Here is a 20575-nt window from a genome sequence, read left to right as displayed (position 1 = left end):
ACCAGCCAGACACCTAGGAAAGAATTCTCTGTAGTAACTCAGATCCCACCCCATCTAACATCCCATCACAGGCCATTGGGCATATCTATCGCTAATAATCGAAGATCAATTAATTACCAAAATCATGTTATCCCATCATACCATAAACTTATTGAGTTTAATCTTAAAGCCAGATAGATCTTTTGCCCCCACTGCTTCCCTTGGAAGGATGTTCCAGAACTTCACTTCTCCGATGGTTAGAAACCTTTGTCTAATTTCAAGTCTAAACTTCCTGATGGCCAGTTTATATCCATTTGTTCTTGTGTCCACATTGGTACTGAGCTTAAATAATTCTTTTCCTTCCATAGTATTTATTCCTCTGCTATATTTATAGATAGCAATCATATCTCCTCTCAGCCGCCTTTTGGTAAGACTAAACAAGCCAAGCTCTTTGAGTCTCCTTTCATAAGACAGGTTTTCCATTCCTCGGATCATCCTAGTAGCCCTTCTCTGTACCTGTTCCAGTTTGAATTCATCCTTCTTAAACATGGGAGACCAGAACTGCGCACAACATTCCAGATGAGGTCTTACCAGTGCCTTGTATAATGGTACTAACACCTCCTTATCGCTACTGGAAATACCTCGCCGGATGCATCCCAAGACCGCATTAGCTATTTTCACGGCCATATCACATTGGCGGCTCATAGTCATCCTGTGATCAACCAATACTCCGAGGTCCTTCTCCTCCTCTGTTACTTCCAAATGATGCGTCCCCAGTTTATAACAGAAATTCTTGTTATTAATCCCTAAAAGCATGACCTTGCACTTTTCACTATTAAATTTCATCCTATTACTCCAGTTTACAAGGTCATCCAGATTTTCCTGTATGATATCCCGGTCCTTCTCTGTATTGGCAATACCTCGCAGCTTTGTGTCATCCGCAAACTTTATTAGCACATTCCAGCTTTTTATGCCAAGGTCAGTAATAAAAAGATGAAATAAGATTAGTCCCAAAACTGATCCTTGAGGAACTCCACTAGTCACCTCCTTCCAGCCTGACAGTTCACTTTTCAGTGTGACCCACTGTAATCTCCACTTTAACCAGTTCCTTATCCACCTTTCAGTTTTCATATTGATCCCCTTCTTTTCCAATTTAGCTAATTCTCCATGTGGTACCATATCAAATGCCTTACTGAAATAGAGGTAAATTAGATCCACTACATTCCGTTTGTCTAAAAAATCTGTTACCTTCTCAGAGAAGGAGATCAGATTGGTTACGATCTACCTTTTGTAAAGCTATGTTGTATTTTGTCCCAATTACTATTGACCTCAATGTCCTTAACTACTTTCTCCTTCAAAATTTTTTCCAAGACCGTGCATACTACAGATGTCAAACTAACAGGCCTGTAGTTACCCGGATCACTTTTTTTCCCTTTCTTAAAAATAGGAACTATGTTAGCAATTCTTCAATCATACGGTACAACTCCTGAGTTTACAGATTCATTAAAAATTCTTGCTAATGGCCTTGCAATTTCGGGTGCCAATTCCTTTAATATTCTTGAATGAAGATTATCTGGGCCCCCCAATTTAGTCCGATTAAGCTGTCTGAGTTTCGCTTCTACCTCAGATATGGTAATATCTACCTCCATATCCTCATTCCCATTTGTCATGCTACCATTATCCCTAAGATCCTCTTTAGCCTTATTAAAGACTGAGGCAAGGTATTTGTTTAGATATTGGGCCATGCCTAGATTATCCTTGACCTCCACTCCATCCTCAGTGTTTAGCGGTCCCACTTCTTCTTTCTTTATTTTCTTCTTATTTATATGGCTATAGAACCTTTTACTATTGCTTTTAATTCCCTTTGCAAGGTCCAACTCTACATGGCTTTTGGCTGTTCTCACTGTATCCCTCCCATCTTCCACTCCTTGTAGGCTTTCTGCTTTTTCTTAATCACCTCTGTGAGATGCTTGCTCATCCATCTTGATCTACAACTTTTCTGAATTTTTTCCCCTTTCTTGGGACGCAGGCTTCTGATAGTTTCTGCAACTTTGACTTGAAGTAATTCCAGGCCTCCTCCACCTTTAGATCCACATGTTTTTCAGTCCAATCCACTTCGCTAACTAATTTCCTTAATTTTTTAAAGTTAGCCTTTTTAGTTAGTATGATTAGGTAGGCCAAAAAAGAATTTGAAGAGCAAATAGTGTGAGACATGAAAGCTAACTGCAATTTTTTTAAGTACATCAGAATCAAGAAGTCTGACAAACAATCAGTGGGGACACTGACCAGTGAAGGTGCTAAAGGAGCACTCAAGGAAGATCAGGCTGTTGCGGAGATGCTAAATGTATTCTTTGTATCAGTCTTCACTGAAGACCATGTGAGATTCACACACCCAAGGCATTCTTTTTAGGTGACAAATCTGAGGAACTGTCCCAGATTGAGGTTTCAATAGAGGAGGTTTTGGAACAAATTGATAAATTTAAACAGTAATAACTCACCAGCCATCAGATGATATTCACCAGAGTTCTGAAGGAATTCAGATGTGAAATTGCAAAACTACTGAATTTGGTTTGTAATCTATCACTTTAATCAACCTCTGCACCAGATGACAGGAGGTTAGTTAATGTGATGCCGATTTTTAAGAAGGCTCCAGAAGTGATTTTGACAATTACAGACCAGTAAATTTAATTTCATTATCTGGCAAATTGGTTGGAACTATAGAAAAGAACCAAATTACCAGACATGTAGATGAACATGATATGATGGAGAAGAGTCAACATAGCTTTTGTAAAGGCAAATCATGCCTCCCCAGTCTATTACAGTTTTTGAGGGTTCAGCAAACATGTGGACAAGGGTGATCTAGTGGACTTTCCAAGTGAATTTGGACTTTCAGAAAGTCTTTGACAAGGTCCTTCACCAAACTCTCTTAAGAAAAAAAAGCCATCATGGGATAAGAGGGAAGGTCCTCTCATAGATCAGTAACTGAAGATAGGATACAAAGGATAGGAAACAAAGGGTAGAAATCAATGATCAATTTTCACAGGTAAGAGAGGTATATAGTGGGGTCCCCCAGCGGTCTGTACCAAGACCTGTGCTGTTCAACATATTCATAAATGATCTGCAAAAGGGTTAAACATGAGGTGGCAAAGTTTGCAGATGGTACAAAATTACTCCAGATAGCCAAGTCCAAAGCAGACTGTGAAGAGTTAGAAAGGGAGCACACAAAACTGGATGACTGAACAACAAAATGGCAGATGAAATTTAATGTTGACAAATGCAAAGTAATGCAAATTGGAAAACACAATCCAAACTATACATACAAAATGATGGGGTCTAAATTAGCTCTTACCACTCAAGAAAGAGCTCTTGAAGTCATTGTGGATCGTTCACTGAAAACATCGGCTCAGTGTGCAGCAGCAGTCAAAAAAGATAACAGTGTTACAAATCAAAAGAACAGGGATAGATAAGATGACAGAAAATATCATAATACCAGCATATAAATCCATGGTACTCCTACACCCTGAATATTGCATGCAGTTCTGGTCACCCATCTCAAAAAAGATGTATTTAAATTGGAAAAAATAAAGAGAAGGACAACAAAAATGATTAGGGATATGGAGCAGCTTCCAAATAAAGAGAGATTAGAAAGACGGGGACTGCTCAGCTTGTAAAAGACTGCTTACTTTGCTTAAGAGCCTTTGGTGAAGGACCTTGTCAAAGGCTTTCTGAAAATCTAAGTACACTGTATCTAAGTACACTGTATTCCCTTGTCCACATTCTTGTTGACCCCCTCAAAGAATTCTAGTAGATTGGTGAGGCATGATTTCCCTTTACAAAAACCATGTTGACTCTTCCCCAACAAATTATGTTCATCTATGTGTCTGAAAATTTTGTTATTTACTATAATTTCAGCCAGTTTGCCCTGTACTGAAGTCAGGCTTATAGGCCTGTAATTGCCGGGGTCACCTCTGGAGCCCTTTTTAAAAATTGGTGTCACATTAACTGTCCTCCAATCATTTGGTACAGAAGCTGATTTAAATGATAGGTTACAGATTACAGTTAGTAGTCCTCCAATTTCACATTTGAAGTTCCTTCAGAACTCTTGGGTGAATACCATCTGGTCCTGGTGACTTATTACTGTTTTAGTTTATCAATTTGTTTCAAATCTTCCTCCAATGATGCTTCAATCTGGGACAGTTCCTTGGATTTGTCCCCTAAAAAGAATGGCTCAGGTTTGGGAATCTCCCTCACATCTTCAACCATGAAGACTGATACAAAGAATTCATTTAGTTTCTCTGCAATGGCCTTATTGTCCTTGAGTGCTCCTTTAGCATCTCAATAGTCAAGTGGCCCCACTGGTTGTTTAGCAGGGTTCCTGCTCCTGATGTACTTCAAAAAATTTTACTTTTTGAGTCTTTGGCTAGGTGTTCTTCAGATTCTTTTTGAGTCTTTGGCTAGGTGTTCTTCAGATTCTTTTTGGCCTTCCTAATTATATTTTTACACTTCATTTGCCAGAGCTTATGCTCTTTTTTCTATTTTCCTCATTAGGATTTAACTTCCACTTTTTAAAGGATGTCTTTTTGCCTGTCATTGCTTCTTTTACTGCGGTGTTTAGCCACGGTGGCTCTATTTTGGTTCTCTATGTTTTTTAATTTGGGGTACACATTTAAGTTGAGCTGCTATTATAGTGTCTTTAAAAAGTTTCCATGAAGCTTGCAGGGATTTTACTTTTGGTGCTGTACCTTTTAATTTCTGTTTAACTAACCTCCTCATTTTTGTGTAGTTCCCCTTTCTGAAATTAAATGCTACAGTGTTGGGCCACTGTAGTGTTTTCCCCATAATAGGGATGTTAAATTTAATTATATTATGGTCATGATTACCAAGCGGTCCAGCTATATTCACCTCTTGGACCTGATCATGTGCTCCACTTAGGACTAAATCAAGAATTGCCCCTCCTCTGGTGTGTTCCAGAACTAGCTGCTCCAAGAAGCAGTCGTTTAAGGTGTCAAGCAGCTTTATCTCTGCATCACATCCTGATATATACCCAGTCAATATGGGGATATTTGAAATCCCCCATTATTATTGTTTTTTTTTAATAGCCTCTCTAATCGCCTAGAGCATTTCACAGTCACTATCACCATCCTGGTCAAGTGGTCGGTGATATATCGTTACTGCTATATTCTTATTATTCTAGCATGGAATTACTATCCATAGAGACTCTATGGTGCAGTTTGGTTCAGTTAAGATTTTTACTTCATTTGATTCTACGCTTTTTTCACATATACTGCTACTCCCCCACCAGCACAACCTGTTCTGTCCTTCTGATATATTTTGTACCCAGGTATTACTATTTCCCATTGATTATCCTCATTCCACCAAGTTTCTGTGATGCCTATTATATCCTAATTTAATATGAGGCATGCTAGTTCACCTATCTTATTATTTAGACTTCTAGCATTGGTATATAAGCACTTTAAAAACTTGTCACTTTTTAGCTGTCTCCCATTACGTGATGTAATTGAATGAGACTTTTTTTTTGATTTGACTGTTTCTCATCAGATCCTACCTGTATTTTATCATCTTCCATACTCTTCTCCTTACTAGGACATAGAGAATCTCCATTAGTAGATCTTCCCCTAAGGGATGTCTCTGTCTGAACCATGTGCTCCTCTGCACCTATCAGTTTTCCCCATGCCTTTTAAAAACTGTTTTTTGACCTTTTTAATTTTAAGTGCCAGCAATCTGGTTCCATTTTGGTTTAGGTGGAGCCCATCCTTCCTGTATAGGCTCCCCGTTTCCTAAAAGTGTCCCCAGTTCCTAATAAATCTAACCCCCTCCTCCCTACATATCGTCTCATCCACACATTGGGACCCTGCAGTTCTGCCTGTCTAACTGGCCCTGTGCGTGGAACTGGAAGCATTTCAGAGAGTGCTACTATGGAGGCCCTGAACTTCAATCTCTTACCTAGCAGCCTAAGTTTGCATCCAGGACCTCTTTCCTATCCTCCCCAATGTCAATGGTACATACATGTACCACGACCACTGGCTCCTCCCCAGCACTACACATAAGTCTGTCTAGATGTCTTGAGAGATTCTCAACCTTCGCACCAGGCAGGCAAGTCACCATGTGGTTCTCTTGGTCATCACAAACCCAGCTATCTATGTTTCTAATGATTTAATTGCCCATTACCAATACCTGTCTCTTCCTAATAACTGGAGTTCCCTGTCCTGGAGAGGTATCCTGAGTGCGAGAGGATACCACATCATCATCTGGAAGGAGAGTTCCAATTATATGATTGTTTCCCTCTGCTCCAGTTGGATGTTCTCCTTCCCTGAGGCTTTCATCCTCCTCAGCAGCACAGAGGCTGTCAGACCGGAGGTGGGACCGTTCTACTGTGTCCCAGAAAGTCTCATCTATATACCTCTCTGTCTCCCTTAGCTCCGACAGCTCAGCCACCCTGGTCTCCAAAGCCCGTACATGGTCTCTGAGGGCCAGGAGCTCCTTGAACCGAATGCACACCTACACCACCTGCCCATAGGGCAGGTAATCATACATGCTGCATTGGGTTCAGTAAACTGGGTAGCCCCCACTCTGTTGCAGGACTTCTGCCTGCATTCTGTTTACTCCTGCAGCTTGTTCCCTTGTTGTTTTGTTTTTATCAGGGGATGTTTTTTGGCTTAAGTTTAAAGAAGTTTAAGGAATGCTAAGTGTATGTAGGCCCCTCCTCCCCCCACTCCTGTTGTAAACTCCCTTGCAAAATTCCCCAGTTAGCCGCTCCTGTTTGCTAGGACATGGGAACTGAACTACCCTTTCATACTTAATGGTGTTTCCTTCGTGCCAGTATCTAGGCACGCTGGCAGAGTAGCGTGGCAGATTGCACTACTTCTGGAAGTATTGTACCAATTCTGTGGATTAGCACAGGACTTCAGGTTTTCAAAGCTGTCAGTGGAGCACCTTTCATAAGCATGAAATTTGTTTAAAACATTTAAGAAAAAAGAAAAAGAAGCGAAAAATAGATAAGATACTGCCCTGTGGCTTACATGCTCAATAATCTTGTGACTGCTTAGAAGTTCTTTAATGTTTTCTTTTCATGTAAGTATTAAAAGTTTCAAGCACATAAAGGCATCAAAGTGGTATCATTTGACACTAGAAACATTAAAAACTTTTGATTTGTTCTCTTTCTAGTTAAATAACATACTAAAATATCATCACTTGGTTTCCATTTCCACCTGTAGACGCTTTGACCGAGCTGTGAAGAAGTGGCAGTGTTTCCACCATGACATGAAGAATTTTAGTCTCTGGCTAACTGACGCAGAACAGTATCTGGCTAGAGCACAGACAGGTACCAGGGACCTGGATCAAGCCAAAATAAAGCAGTATCTCAAGGTAGGTTTTAACTGACCCATTCCTATACAGTACCATATCTTTATAGTTCAATTATATATAGTGTTGATTGCTGAGTGGTATTTTTATATGATTTTCAAATGTTTTCTTGTTCAACCTTTTTCTCTAACAAATATTTTTTTCCGAGATATTAGCTGAAAATGAATTTAAAAATAAAATTAACATTAGAATAGGGTGCAACCAGGTAACACTTCTGTAGTTAAAGATTTGGTCTGTCTTTATTTAGTTCAGGCACACAATGCCCATTCATTTCCATGCGGTTTGTATGTTCAGCGTAGGAAGAGAATAATGCTCTGGGAGATAAACTTTGCTTGTAGGGGACGTTTTATTACCATGCTTTGTAGCAGAAACTTGATTCATGAGCAAGCCATGAAAGAGAGGTTCCATTAACCTTGTGTGGGTCCTTAACCTGTGTTACCGGTGCCATCCTCTTTCGTTTTGTAATCAAAAGAATATCCAAGGTGTTTTTCTGTAAATTGCATCATGACAAAATTGCCGTTCAGTTCTCATATCCAGGTTCCAATCTGCACACTCCTCTATTCTTCTTAGCGTGTGCATAATATGCCTCCTGTGCCACGTGACCAGGATTCATCACTGAATTTGGTCTGCTGGTTGGATCATTAGCTTCCCTGGGCCAGGTCCAGTACTGACGCTGAACGCTGATCCATGCCCTAGGTTCATAAGCAAAAAAATAATTCTTAATTTATTGATAGCTGACTTTATTCTCATTTTGTATGGCTCAGTATGATATGTTGTGTGTGTGTGTGTGTGTGTATATAGGTCGATAGTACTACTAATAGTAGATAGTATAGTAGATTAGTACTACTAATTCCATACCAGTGATTTTCAAGTTGATTAGTTCATTTGGATAAAATGGTTTGTCTAACAATGACACTTTAGATACGTGTAATAAATTAATTCCCAAGCACAAGAAAAATCTTTTGCTTTCAGTGTTACATTAATGAGCATCTACACTGCAATGGAAATAAGAACCGTCAGTTAGAGAAAGTATAGGTTGTTTAATGTCATGCATTTTTATTTTTTGGTTTTGATTTGTTTTAATTCAAGAAGGCACTGATCTAAAATGAGCCAGGAATGAGGGAAGAAATTCCCATTATAGGAGACACTCAAAAACAATGATGCATATGGAAAATCTTACTCTTTTTTTCAAATTCTCTAAATGCTCTGGTGTTGTCCTTGTGAACTACAAGACTTGGGTTTCCATTAATCTATACTCCTTTAGTTTTAACATATTTGATTATTTCCTTTTAAGTATGTAAAATAGTGAGTTAATTATTTAAGATTTATTAAGTCATCTCTAGGTTGAAGAATTGGATTCACCTACAAGATATATCAGAGAGAAATAGCTTTCCCATTTAGTAATCTATCTTTTCCTAATGAGAAGGAGCCACATAATAGATTTCAGTGTCTGTAATTAATTACTACAGATATCTTTTAGGAGTGATCATTGACAAGTTCCCAGCACCACAATGCTGTGTAGTGCCAAATACAAGTGGAAATAAAAAAAGCTCACAAAGATAATTAGATAAGCACAATGTATTAATATTGCACAAAATCAGTATTTTTTAAAAAATATGAACACTTCAGATTTTTCAAATGAAAAGACATACTATATAGCACATTTTAAAAAAAAGTTATTTTAATAAGTAAAAATCTGTCTACTACCTCCTCTTTTCTTTATAGCAGCCTTCTCCTGTAACCAGACTCAAACCAGAATTCACATTAAACCAAGAACAAGGTGTAACGATGCTGGTTCTGGTGGGACCCAACTGAGAGTGCCAGTTCAGGACAAATTGCTTCAAGCAGGGCAGTTACAGCCCAAGCCTGGGGATTTTCCACCTCTAAGGCAAACCAAATCAGCCAAACAGAGCAGACTTTGGTCTCACCCCACTGGCTAACCACAAGTCACACAAGCAATTCCCTTAGACACTCCAGTTTCCCAGTATCCCCAACAGTGCCACTCGTTATGGGGACAAATGGTTATGAAAACCAATACCCCAGTAAAAGAAAAAAGGTTCTCTCAATCCCAAAGGACCAAGCCCCAGACCCAGGTCAATATACAAATCAGATCTTACCCACAAATCACACTGTTGCCAATCCTTTAGAATCCAAAATCTAAAGGTTTATTCATAAAAGGAAAAAGATATAGATGAGAGCTAGAATTGGTTAAATGGAATCAATTACATACAGTAATGGCAAAGTTCTTGGTTCAGGCTTGCAGCAGTGATAGAATAAACTGCAGGTTCAGATCAAGTCTCTGGCATACATCCACAGCTGGGATGGGTCTTTCAGTCCTTGGTTCAAAGCTTCAGTGTAGCAAAGTTCCTCCAGAGGTATGAAGCAGGACTGAAGACAAGATGGAGGAGCTGCAGCAGCTTTTTGTATTCTCTTGCCATGTGGTCTTTCTTTCTTTGTTCCAAAGACAATCTGTATATCACATGGCATGGAAAAACCTTAGAGTTCTGTCCATAGGCAGGTCCCTGCATACCTTGCTGAGTCACAAGGCGTGTCTGCCTTCTCTCAGTGGGTCAGTAGTATAGCTGATGGTCCTTAATGGGCCATCAAGCAGGCTAGGCAGAGCTGACACCAACTTGTCTGGGGTGTCATCCAGAAGCATAGCATAAATTTGAAATACAGACAGTAGAGAGCCAATACTTAATACAAAAATGATACATGCAAACAGATAGCATAATCATAACCAGCAAACCATAACCTTGTCTTAGACACCTTATTTGACCCCCTTTATACAAGATTTGGTGCCACTACAGGACCTTGGTTGCAACAATGTTCTATACAGTCCTAGTTCAAGTCAATAATGTCACACCAGGTTATATAGCGAATGAGTAAATAGAAAAAAGATTGTGTATAATGAATGAGGCAATGTTAAGAAGATAAATTGGAGGGGAACCCACAAAGACCTTTGTATCATTCAGTAAATATGTCCCCTTCATTGTGCACCATACAACTTGCACACTGAATGAAGCAGAGGTCCTGCAGAAAATGTAGTTTATGATTATGTAATCAAAGATGCATCATAATGTATAGCCAAAAGGGAGCAGACTTTAGGCTATGTAGGCAGTTGGTACTTCCAGATGGTTCAGTGCTCCCCCTTTGTGATCGTAAACATATTTTAGTTGTTTGGGTATGTACCACATATGTAGAGGACGTATCCATATAGAAAAGAGCAGAACTATATCATACATTTATTTGTTTGGGCCCTTTTGCCTGCCTTGCCTACTCGCTGGCCGCTAATTCTCCCAGGACATATTCCAACCCCTTAAACAGCATCAAAGAAGGTAATTTAAAGTAAAATCAATCTGTGGAAGAAATGGTTCTTCCTCTTCTTTCTCCCCTCCTGCCACTCCCAAAAGAAAATTATCCCTGACTGATGCTCGGAGACAGACAAGATACATTTCTGATCTAATGACATAAAAATCTTATGGCATTAAGTTTGGACACTTCTTATTCCTGCAACACTAGAAACATGAGCTTTACTCCATTGAGGAGGAGAGATTACCAGTGTGACAAACAACACCTTCCCTAGTCATGAAAGGGCCTGAGATAATTGCCATTAAAGTCATGACATTTTGATGCCTACAAAAGTTATTTTTGTTAATTTTTCATAAGTGTTTTATATTTATTCACTTTAGTATTTCTCTCCTTCTGAGCCTTGCACATTTGGACTCTAAGGCCCAAATCCTTGTTTGGTGTAAATACAAATACATACAATTCCTCTGGACTCAATATTTGTTTGCTTAGTATCTGCTCCTTAATAGTAACAAAATCACCTGAATTTAAAGGTAGTGGTATAAGAAATAATCTCTCTCTTTTTTTTTTAAACTCTCCAAAACATTCTTTAAAATAGTTTCTTTAACATATCTGTTTTATATACAAAACACATGTTGGGGAGGAGTGATGTAAAGGGTTTAGGAGCATGAGTTTGAGGTGACCTGCAAAGCCACCATGTGCTCCACATATAAACAAGTACATACTTGTCAAATGGGCCTTCCAACAGATATAAGAATCTGCTCATACAGCTCCTCTCTGCAAGTAATACTTCTGTGTTTATGACTGACTTAAGTCTAACTTCCTTCACATCTAACTGTCATCCATTTTTGTTCTTGAACATCCAGAACCTATGCATTTCTGTCTGCCCTATGGTTTTTAAAGCTACTGTCATTCAACACTAAGTTGTGCTGAGAGGAAGATAGAGCTAGAGCCTTTTGAGGGCCTTAAAACCATTATTTAAAATGTTAGTTTGAGTGAGAAAAGGCAATCTGGCGGAAGAAAAATTAGTCTGAAGAAATAGCTCTATCATTTAAGTAGTTGGTTCTTTGTCACTTTGTTGGCCATGTGCCGATGCTTCACCAACAGCATATGTGGATGGTGCAAGACAAGGGGAAATACTATTTTTATAAGACTGTTGTTTGGAAGGTATTAGCTGGCACTCGTGAAGCTGACAGAAGAGATGATCATCTCCATTAGGTTAAGAAGTTAAAAGATCTGAACATTCTGACTCTTACTAGATTAGCATCTTGGTGTTTTTGTTGTTGTCATTCTTTATGAGATCACATTGCTTAGTGAGGAATATTCAAAATTAACAGTATTTTCTTGAAAAGGCTTTCATGAGCAGATATATGACCTGTTGTTCAGAGCAAGATATTGTCTTCGATGCAAGCTGTATAAAATGTGAAGAAGTGTGCTACTAAAAATTGAACTTTTTAAAATGTCTGTATTTAATATATTAATAAATACAATGAGTCAAATGTTAATATGCAATAACATAAGTCAACTGCACAATTATGGGAGGTGATGCAGTAGTGTTGACATGAGTCAGTAGATAATTGCATTATTTCTGGTGAATTTACTGTTGTCTGTGTTGATTTTGCTACATAATGTAGTGTAGTGTTGTTATACAGCAATTATGCGCAGAAGATATGACACTAGTTATGTAAAACCTATTAATATGATTATTTTATGTCATGAAATAGTCTTAGTCTATCCAATGTTAAAGGACTGCTTGAGAACTCGGATGTCAAATTTAACTTCTGTTGTGTGACTTCTAAATCTGAGCATGATTTTATCTTTTCAGTTAATTACAGAACTAGGAGTTCTGAAAGATCATTTGTACACTCTGTCTAAAATTTGACAAGGACTTTGAGGCAGGCTGAGGAACAAAAGCTATGTGCTAGTCATATAGAGGAGAATAAATCTACAAATTACATTTGAAGAGAGGGAAAATCAGACAGCATATGAATATATGGTGAGGGAAAGAATTTGAAGTCATAATGCATCAATTTTTGTGTGTTTAAATCATGTATGTATACAGTCATAGAAAAAGGCTTAGCTGACATTTACAGGGGAAAAAAGTGCCAAGATTTCCAAAACTAGAGTCTAAAATTAGGTTCTTAAATCCATGTTTGGGCGGCTAAATAAGTGATTATTCCTTTTTCGTAAGTGTTGAGCATCCAAAAGCTGCTACTGACTTCAGATTGGAGCTATGGAGCATTCCGCACTTCTGAAAATCTGGCCACTTATCAAGGTGCCCAAATGTAGATTTAAGAGCCTAACTTTAAACTCCTAGTTTTGAAAATTTAGGCTTTCATTTTTGTGTTCATACTTTTCTGGATTTAGTTGTTACAATGTTTTATTTTTTTATTTTGAGACTGAAGTTTGAAACCAAACTTTTTGTGTACTTGATGTGCATTAGTTCTGATTGGTTAATAATGGATACCTCTGTCGGATTGAAATGGAGGATAGTTTTAAATCGTTGGAAGCCAGATAATTTTATTTTAAAATTTACTAACAACATTTAGTTTAGAGAAACAAGAAATGGTAGGCCAGCTCTTACTAGTTGTTTCTCTTACTGCCAACTCAGTGGTGTGTCTCCCACTATTTAATGAGGAGGGTTCTTCAACATATCTTAAGGGACACCATGATCAAGACCAAGCAAAATAATCATAATTATTAACTATGGCTATCTTCTTATTAAAGAAAGGGAAAAAAAGAAAAAATAAACAAAAAATGCATATGATAGAGTACAGTTATAAACTGATTACTTCTATTACAATCTCCTTTATGTGCCTTTTTATGGAGCACTTTTAACAGATATTGTACACAGATATTAGCACATCAAAGTACACCAGACTTTGATGTGCTAATTTTCTCTTGGTAAGTTAAGACTAACCTATTTTTTTTCATTGTTAGTGTCTCATTAGTTACTTAAAATTGTTTATATATAGCAAAATATTTGGTTTAAGGACAAGTGAAGCCTGTCTAATTATTCATAAAGAGCTAAATGGTTTATAGTTGGGCAAAGTAAACCATCTTAACTAACTCCTATGAAATCAAAGAAGTTAGTTAAATTACTTAGAAAAAACCATTTAAGGAGCTGTCTTAAGACAGGCCAATTACAAATATTAAGAATTCTAAATCCAGTTGAATCACACTATTTCTCTGTTTACCAATGTTTAGCCCCTGTTTCTTCTCCAGGAATATATAATGTAATTTAAGTTACAACAGCATTTCAATAGTCCAATAAAATCATTACAAGAGTTTTAAACCCAATCACTTGGCAGTGTCTTAGTTAACTTCCTCACACCAATTCATGTTGAAGTATTGGGGAAGTTTTCCTTGGGTTGGTTTCTTCTTGGTTTTTTTTTTGTTCTTTCTTATCAGTCTGTAGCAGCTTGTTTCTGGAGTGCTGTATTTGAATAGGATAGCAGAAGGTGCATGTGAGGGTTCTGAATTCAGAGTTTTATACGCTTCTCCATCCTATTTTCATGAAATTATAAGAAAACATTGCTCTTAGTGCTTGTTTAGCTTCAAGTTACTTACTATGACCCTTTCATTGGCTTAATGCCTTGGCAAAGTTGACACTTTCCACTCCTGAATATGCCGTCTGTTTAAAGAAAATGCAAATTTCTTTAATTGCCTTTGTTCTTCTTGTGGGAGGAAAGCATCAGATAACTTTCAAAGCTAGTTTTACTTCTTTTTATTCAGTCCATTCTTTGAGATAGTCTTTCAATTTATTTTGACAGGAAATGAAATTCTGTTTTCAAAAAAATCCAAACATGAATTTCTAGTTCTCAAAGTAGTCTTTTAAAATTAAATAACTTTTAGAAAGTCTTCATCTTAAATCAATTCTACGTGACAATTTTTAGAACAATGACTCTCTTATCTTCCTGAGATGAGTAAGGATTTGCTTGTACATTGCCAGTACTAAATTCTCCACTAATATAAATAGTCTATATTTAAATGGCTTCTTACCCTATTTTAACAAGGTCATTAGAGTCCATAATGGTACATAAAGTATTTTACCACTGTCATAGCAATTTCCTTAGGAGTTATATCAGGAGCTTTGCATTTAGCTAACATATTTGCAAACATGCATTTCACAAAAGTGTTTGCCATTACAACATTTAAGAAATAAACAAAAGTTTAAATGTCTCCAATTATGAATATTTTTCTCTAGAGGTTTTAAGAGCACAAGCAGGTTTTCTTGCCAGAGGGTGGGGTTGGTAGAACCCACTTTAACCAGATTTGTTGCCCTGATAACTCACCCTATATTCTGTTCACAATCAGGTTTCTTCTTAAAAAAAAAAAATGCTTACATAGTTTGTCTGCTTGATGTTTCCTTCTCCTTGGGAGATAGAAGCAGAAACCTTCTGGAATTTCTTTAACTTTAATGTTTTGTAACATAAATAGCTAAATATATGCATTGTTATATTTCCAAATATCCTGGCTATCACACTCTTGTAGCTATATCTTAATATTCATTAGAAGTACAAACATGTTTGTAACAAATTATCTTCTAAGTTATAATAATTGTATTAATGTCATTTTTATATCAGTGTTGAGGTCTGCCCCCCAAACCTCCAACTGAATAGAGAGGTGACATTAGTTAATTTTAGTTACATTTTTTCTTCTCTATAGTTTATGTTTGTGGTAAATGTTTGCATTATATGTGTTTTAGTTATACATCCAGAAATAAAGGGGGGGGAGGAGAAGAAAAACCCTAAAAGTAAATAAGGCACATTATTACAATTTACATATATGTAACTTCACATATTACGTTAACTGGGAAACTTCATTCAGATCATGAAATCCTCACAGAACTGTTTTTTGTCAACTTTTCAGTGTCTAGCAGGAGGGGAAAAAAATCTAATGCTACATCACAGTAGTGGAACATAATGCCATAATAACTGTACTTGATAAAGTTGCACCTAAAGGAAAAGGCACCCAAGGATCACAGAGCTGATTACAGAAATCATTCCACTAAACAATATCCTTCACTAAGTTCCTAACATTTGCTTCATTTCAAGAAATGCTCTGAGTTTTTATGAAGTTATTGAGCATGGGCATAATTATTAATTTGTTACTTGGCATATCTGTATTCTCAATGTTAGTTTTATCGGAAAAAGTAGGAAAGGGGGAATAATCCAGGAGCAACACAGAATTATCCTAGGATGGTGGTGTAGTCAGTTTTATGTTCCACTGAAAATACATTTTTATTTTTATTTTATTTTTTACAACTCAAATAATACATAAATGCAAGAGAACTGTAACCTCTAAATATAGACTTTCTGGGTTCTTAATAATTGCTGCATTTTTTTTCTCACAAAAGTGCGCCGTTGTTTAATATGTGTGCTTTGATCTGTTACCTATTTTTACCCTTGACTTTAAATAGTTTAATAAATGTAAGACATTACATAAAATGATATTGGTAAAATATGTGTTTTGGTTTGCAGTTGAGATATAAAATTTACTCGATGTTGATGAGTTTGCTCCTATTGCTAGCCTTTGTTTGTAAAACTTGACTACCCGTTATGACCATGTACTTTGCCTCTGGCTAGATCCTTGGTTCATGCTTTAAGTATCTGTCCGTCTATTATGCTCCAAGGCTATCCCCCCAACCTTTAACTCTCTTAAATTAATACATATTCATATCTATTTCCAAAGGCTGCTGCCTGATTAAAGTTATATGCACAAGCACTATAATCATTAACAGCAATAATATTAATAATAGTAGCAATATCCTAATTCCTAGCCATGTCTGACTTGTGCCAGAGTCTGCATGTGGAAGACTTACATATGGTCATTGCTATTAATAACATGCATCTCTCATAGTGCGAGAGAAATCTGGATGTGACTAATTCTTCCTCCTGGACAGCCATGTGGCCCATGCGAAAAACAGCTGAACCATTTATTTAGACCACAATGTAAAAACAATACCCACAGTGGAAACAGTGAAACATACAAATCAGCAGCTACTGACCTCGGAAGAGTGCCTTATGCAAAGCTGTTAGTCAAAGGAAAATGTGATTATATTGTCTGCTATAACTTTAGATCAATTATATTGTTGCCATAGTATGGTCTAGATCGGGGTGGGCAAACTTTTTGGCCCGAGGGCCACATCGGGGTTGCAAAATGGTATGGAGGGCCAGGTAGGGAAGGCTGTGCCTCCGCAAACAGACTGGCCCCCGCCCGCTGACTGCCCCCCTCAGAACCCCCGACCCATCCAACCCTCCCCTTCTCCTTGTCCCCTGACCCCCCCCGGTACCACCCCACTCCTAACCACCCCCCTGGGACCCCACTCACTATCTAACCCCCCCTGCTCCCTGTCTCCTGACCGCCTCCCCCTGCCCAAACCTTTGACCCATCCAATTGTCTCCTGACTACCCTCGGGGACCTCCTGCCCCTTATCCAACCCCCACCCCCTTACCATGCCGCTCAGAGCGGCAGGATAGGCTTTTTGGAAAGCCTGGGAGGTGGGCGGGTGCAAGCCGCGCTGCCTGCGCAGCTGCAGGGGAGGAGGGACAGCAGGGGAGAGGCCGGGGGCTAGCCTCCCCGGCTGGGAGCTCAGGGGCTGGGCAGGATGGTCTGGCAGGCTGGATGTGGCCCGCAGGCCGTAGTTTACCCATCTCTGGTCTAGATTATACTTAATAGGTGCAGCTCTGAATAGGGGGTGCTATGGAGCTGTTTTGACCCTAGGGGGAATTCAGGGAGTGAGCCCATTTTTCGGAGTGGGTAAGGGGATTAAATTGGGTCATACATTAGAATGGTGCTGACTACTGACACAGTGTACCAGATCAGCTCTCTCGGTCACTCTGTGTCCCTGTCCCCTGGGGGGCAGTTAGCTCTCTCACTTGGGCTTGGGGGCAGCAGTTTCTGAGCTTTCTTGAGCATGGGGATTGTTGTTGCCCCAGCCCTTGCATAGGCTGTGAGAAAGGAAAGTCTGTGTATCTGTGTGTGGGTGACTGGGAGGCTCTTTGCATTCTGCCTCCCATTCTTACTGCCCCTCATTGTACCTGCACAAGAATAACCTCGCCCTTCAGAAGAAATCTATTTATGGAACAAAAAAATACCCTTTTAATACTTTCAAACTTAATTCTAAGGGTATGTCTACAAAACATCCATAGCTGTGTCAGCTGGCTCGATCTCGCAGGGCTTGGACTGTGAGGCTATACATTTGCAGTGCAGATGCTCAGGCTGGAGCTCAACCTCTGGGACCCTCCTCCTTGTGGGATTTTAGGGCTTGGGCTCCAACCCGAGCCTGAATGTCTACACAGAAATTTTATAGCCCCACAGCCTGAGCCACATGAGATTGAGCCAGGTGACACAGGCCAACAGCAGCATGCTATTGCAGTGTAGACATGCCCTTAGTGTTTATTATCTCTGTACATACAAACATAGCTACGCCCTTGTTTACCCATTTGATAAATAACATTTTATGAGACAGGCTCTTGCACCACCTCCCCCACAACCATTCTGGTGCATTAAGCAGGAGAAAAATAAGTCAGCGAGCAAATTTGTGCTGGCTGCCCACAAGTCATCCAAAGTTCTGTCTTTAAGTCTAATTTTAATTTGACAAATCTAATTTTAATGCAGCAAACTCTTCTGAGGCCACACCAGATGCAATGTGCATAATTAAATATTGTTGAGCTGTTAGTCTCTGGCAGTAGATCATCAGGGTGTGCAGCAGATGATATATCCATAGATGTTCTATTTTTTTAAGTCACTGAAAAATGTTAAGTCAATAAGTACGCCTATTTATTATAGCTAGCCTTCTGAACATGCTATGGGCACAGAATTTGCCTCTAAGCCATAGAATGTTTCTCTTGCATGGGCACTGTGGAATTATTATCATCAAGATTGTAGGGAGCCCATCCAAACTTGTTGTTTGGATGGGCTCCCTACAAAGTGTTTGAGGTTGACTTCTCTAGACCACTTCTCTGCTTCACTGTAATCACATAAATTTGAACTTTAAATTTTGCTTTGGAGAAGCTGAAGCAAGCAAGAAATGACAGTAGAGAACCTGGAGCTGCAGTACTAAAAGGTATGGTCACGCTTACTAAAGTCTAAGTTGGAACATATTGATGTTTTAATAAGCATTAATTTAAAACAGTTATTTTTGGCCCACACCATAACTGGAATCCAAGAATCAAGAGGAAAACTCAAGTTCAGATGATTGAGGCTCTTATTGCAGATGCCACCACCACAGAAAAAAGGATGTGTTTCATCCCACTTTAAAAAAAAATAAAATAAAAAATCCAGTTTCTAATGTTAGTAAAAAAAAAATGGTTTAGATCCTACAGTTAAAGTGGAGTTCACATGTTTAGATTTATCTCCTGCTTCAACCCATAATAGAGGATATGCCAATAATCTCCACTTCTCTCGTCTACAGTGTCATGTTGGTTAATTGTGGCTGATGGATAATATTTTAAGAAGTTTATACTGACACAGCATAAATTTGATGGACTCTCATTTCGACCAGGTAGAAGGGGAGGAGAAGGGTCACTGGAAACTTGAAGAAACAAAGAAGCAATATAATGCTGTAACTGAAATGAAAAGATGTAGAACAGACTCCAGTGAAAACCCAGTTTAGCACATTTATCCGGAGATGCATACTTAGAATGATCCTAGGGCTTACTATAATAATTGCTAAATATCTAGTGTTTTATAAAAGAACTTAAGTACATGGCTTATGTTATTAATAATGGGAGTTCACCACTAAACTCCACAGGCTCCATACTGAAAATTGACTGCTTCGTTCCTCAATATTTTTGTTAAATAAATGACTTTTTACTTGCAACATTTGAAATTCTAGAGTTGCTAGCAATGAAATTTGTAATATTGATAGACAGTGAAGGGGTCCCTGAAGTTTAGCTGTGCATTAGGCAATATTTTCAGTACAAAAAATAAGGATTGTGCTCTCTCCTGAAAGGAAAGGGAAGTATAAACATCCTTCCCTACTATAATATACAACAAAACAGTTCTTAAAATGTCAGAGGGAAAAGTGGTGTTACTTAAGAATATGTTAATAGACTAGGCAGGAAAGAATTTTATTATCCATTACCAAACGGCAGAGTTGAAAATGAATGCTCTACTAGGTGCTATATATACCATAAACATGAAGTATTGTATATCTGTGTAATACTTTACTATGATGTAAGTTATGGGAAGAAGTGGTCAAAGACTGAGTACATATTTTATGTTGGATACCTGGGAACAGCTCTGTGTATGTGTACACGTGCAGGCACACAGCGAGAATGGTGTTCAGTGTAACCTTCTGTTTTGATAGGGTTGTGGGTTTCTTTCTTAAATGTACATGCTACTGTGTGTTTCTGAGGAAAAAAGGTGGAAGAATGTGCCTTGAACCCGGAATGGAAGGTGTTAAGGTTTGTGATATACCGTAGTCCCTATGGGAGTTCATTCCACAGTTTCTGACCAGCCCCCAGGAAAGCTCAGTCACCTGCACGGATGAACTTTACCTTTGTGGATAGAGAGTTTTATTTTGCTTTAGGAGCAAAGTTGTTAAGTGAGGTCTTAATCTCGGACCTTTAGGTGATCTTGTACTTATGCTAGGTCTGGGCTGTTGAGCACCCTGAAGATAAGGACCAATGCCTTGAACTTGGCTCAATATTAGTAAAGGCAGGAACTTTCCCTTGACTGATAAGGAAAGGTAGTCACGATTCACACTAAAATAGTTATTGATTTATTTTTATGATAAGAAGCAATAGTTAGATTCCTAGAATCATATTTTATGTTATAATTTATAAATTTATAAGAGTAATATAATTTGGAGTAAAAAATTACGAATGTCTATCTTTTACTATAGAATAGCAAAATATTCTTGAATAGCGGTAGAGATATAGGGCTGCCGCTAATG

At 38.3% G+C, this 20575-nt stretch overlaps 1 protein-coding gene across 6 annotated transcripts in view; it reads left to right on the top strand.

The window, feature by feature from the left end:
• The window catches only part of DMD (dystrophin), a 1886383-nt gene that overhangs the window by 905265 nt on the left and 960543 nt on the right, over positions 1-20575 (top strand). For all 6 annotated transcript variants that reach the window (XM_074968560.1, XM_074968534.1, XM_074968525.1 and 3 more), the window contains one exon: positions 7215-7365. In XM_074968560.1, coding sequence (XP_074824661.1) covers positions 7215-7365 — 151 coding nt within the window. The remainder of the gene's footprint in view (positions 1-7214; positions 7366-20575) is intronic.

The sequence above is a fragment of the Natator depressus genome, chromosome 1, assembly GCF_965152275.1.
Source record: "Natator depressus isolate rNatDep1 chromosome 1, rNatDep2.hap1, whole genome shotgun sequence".
In the NCBI taxonomy this organism is placed as follows: domain Eukaryota; kingdom Metazoa; phylum Chordata; order Testudines; family Cheloniidae; genus Natator; species Natator depressus.
This window is presented reverse-complemented; position numbering and strand designations above follow the sequence as displayed.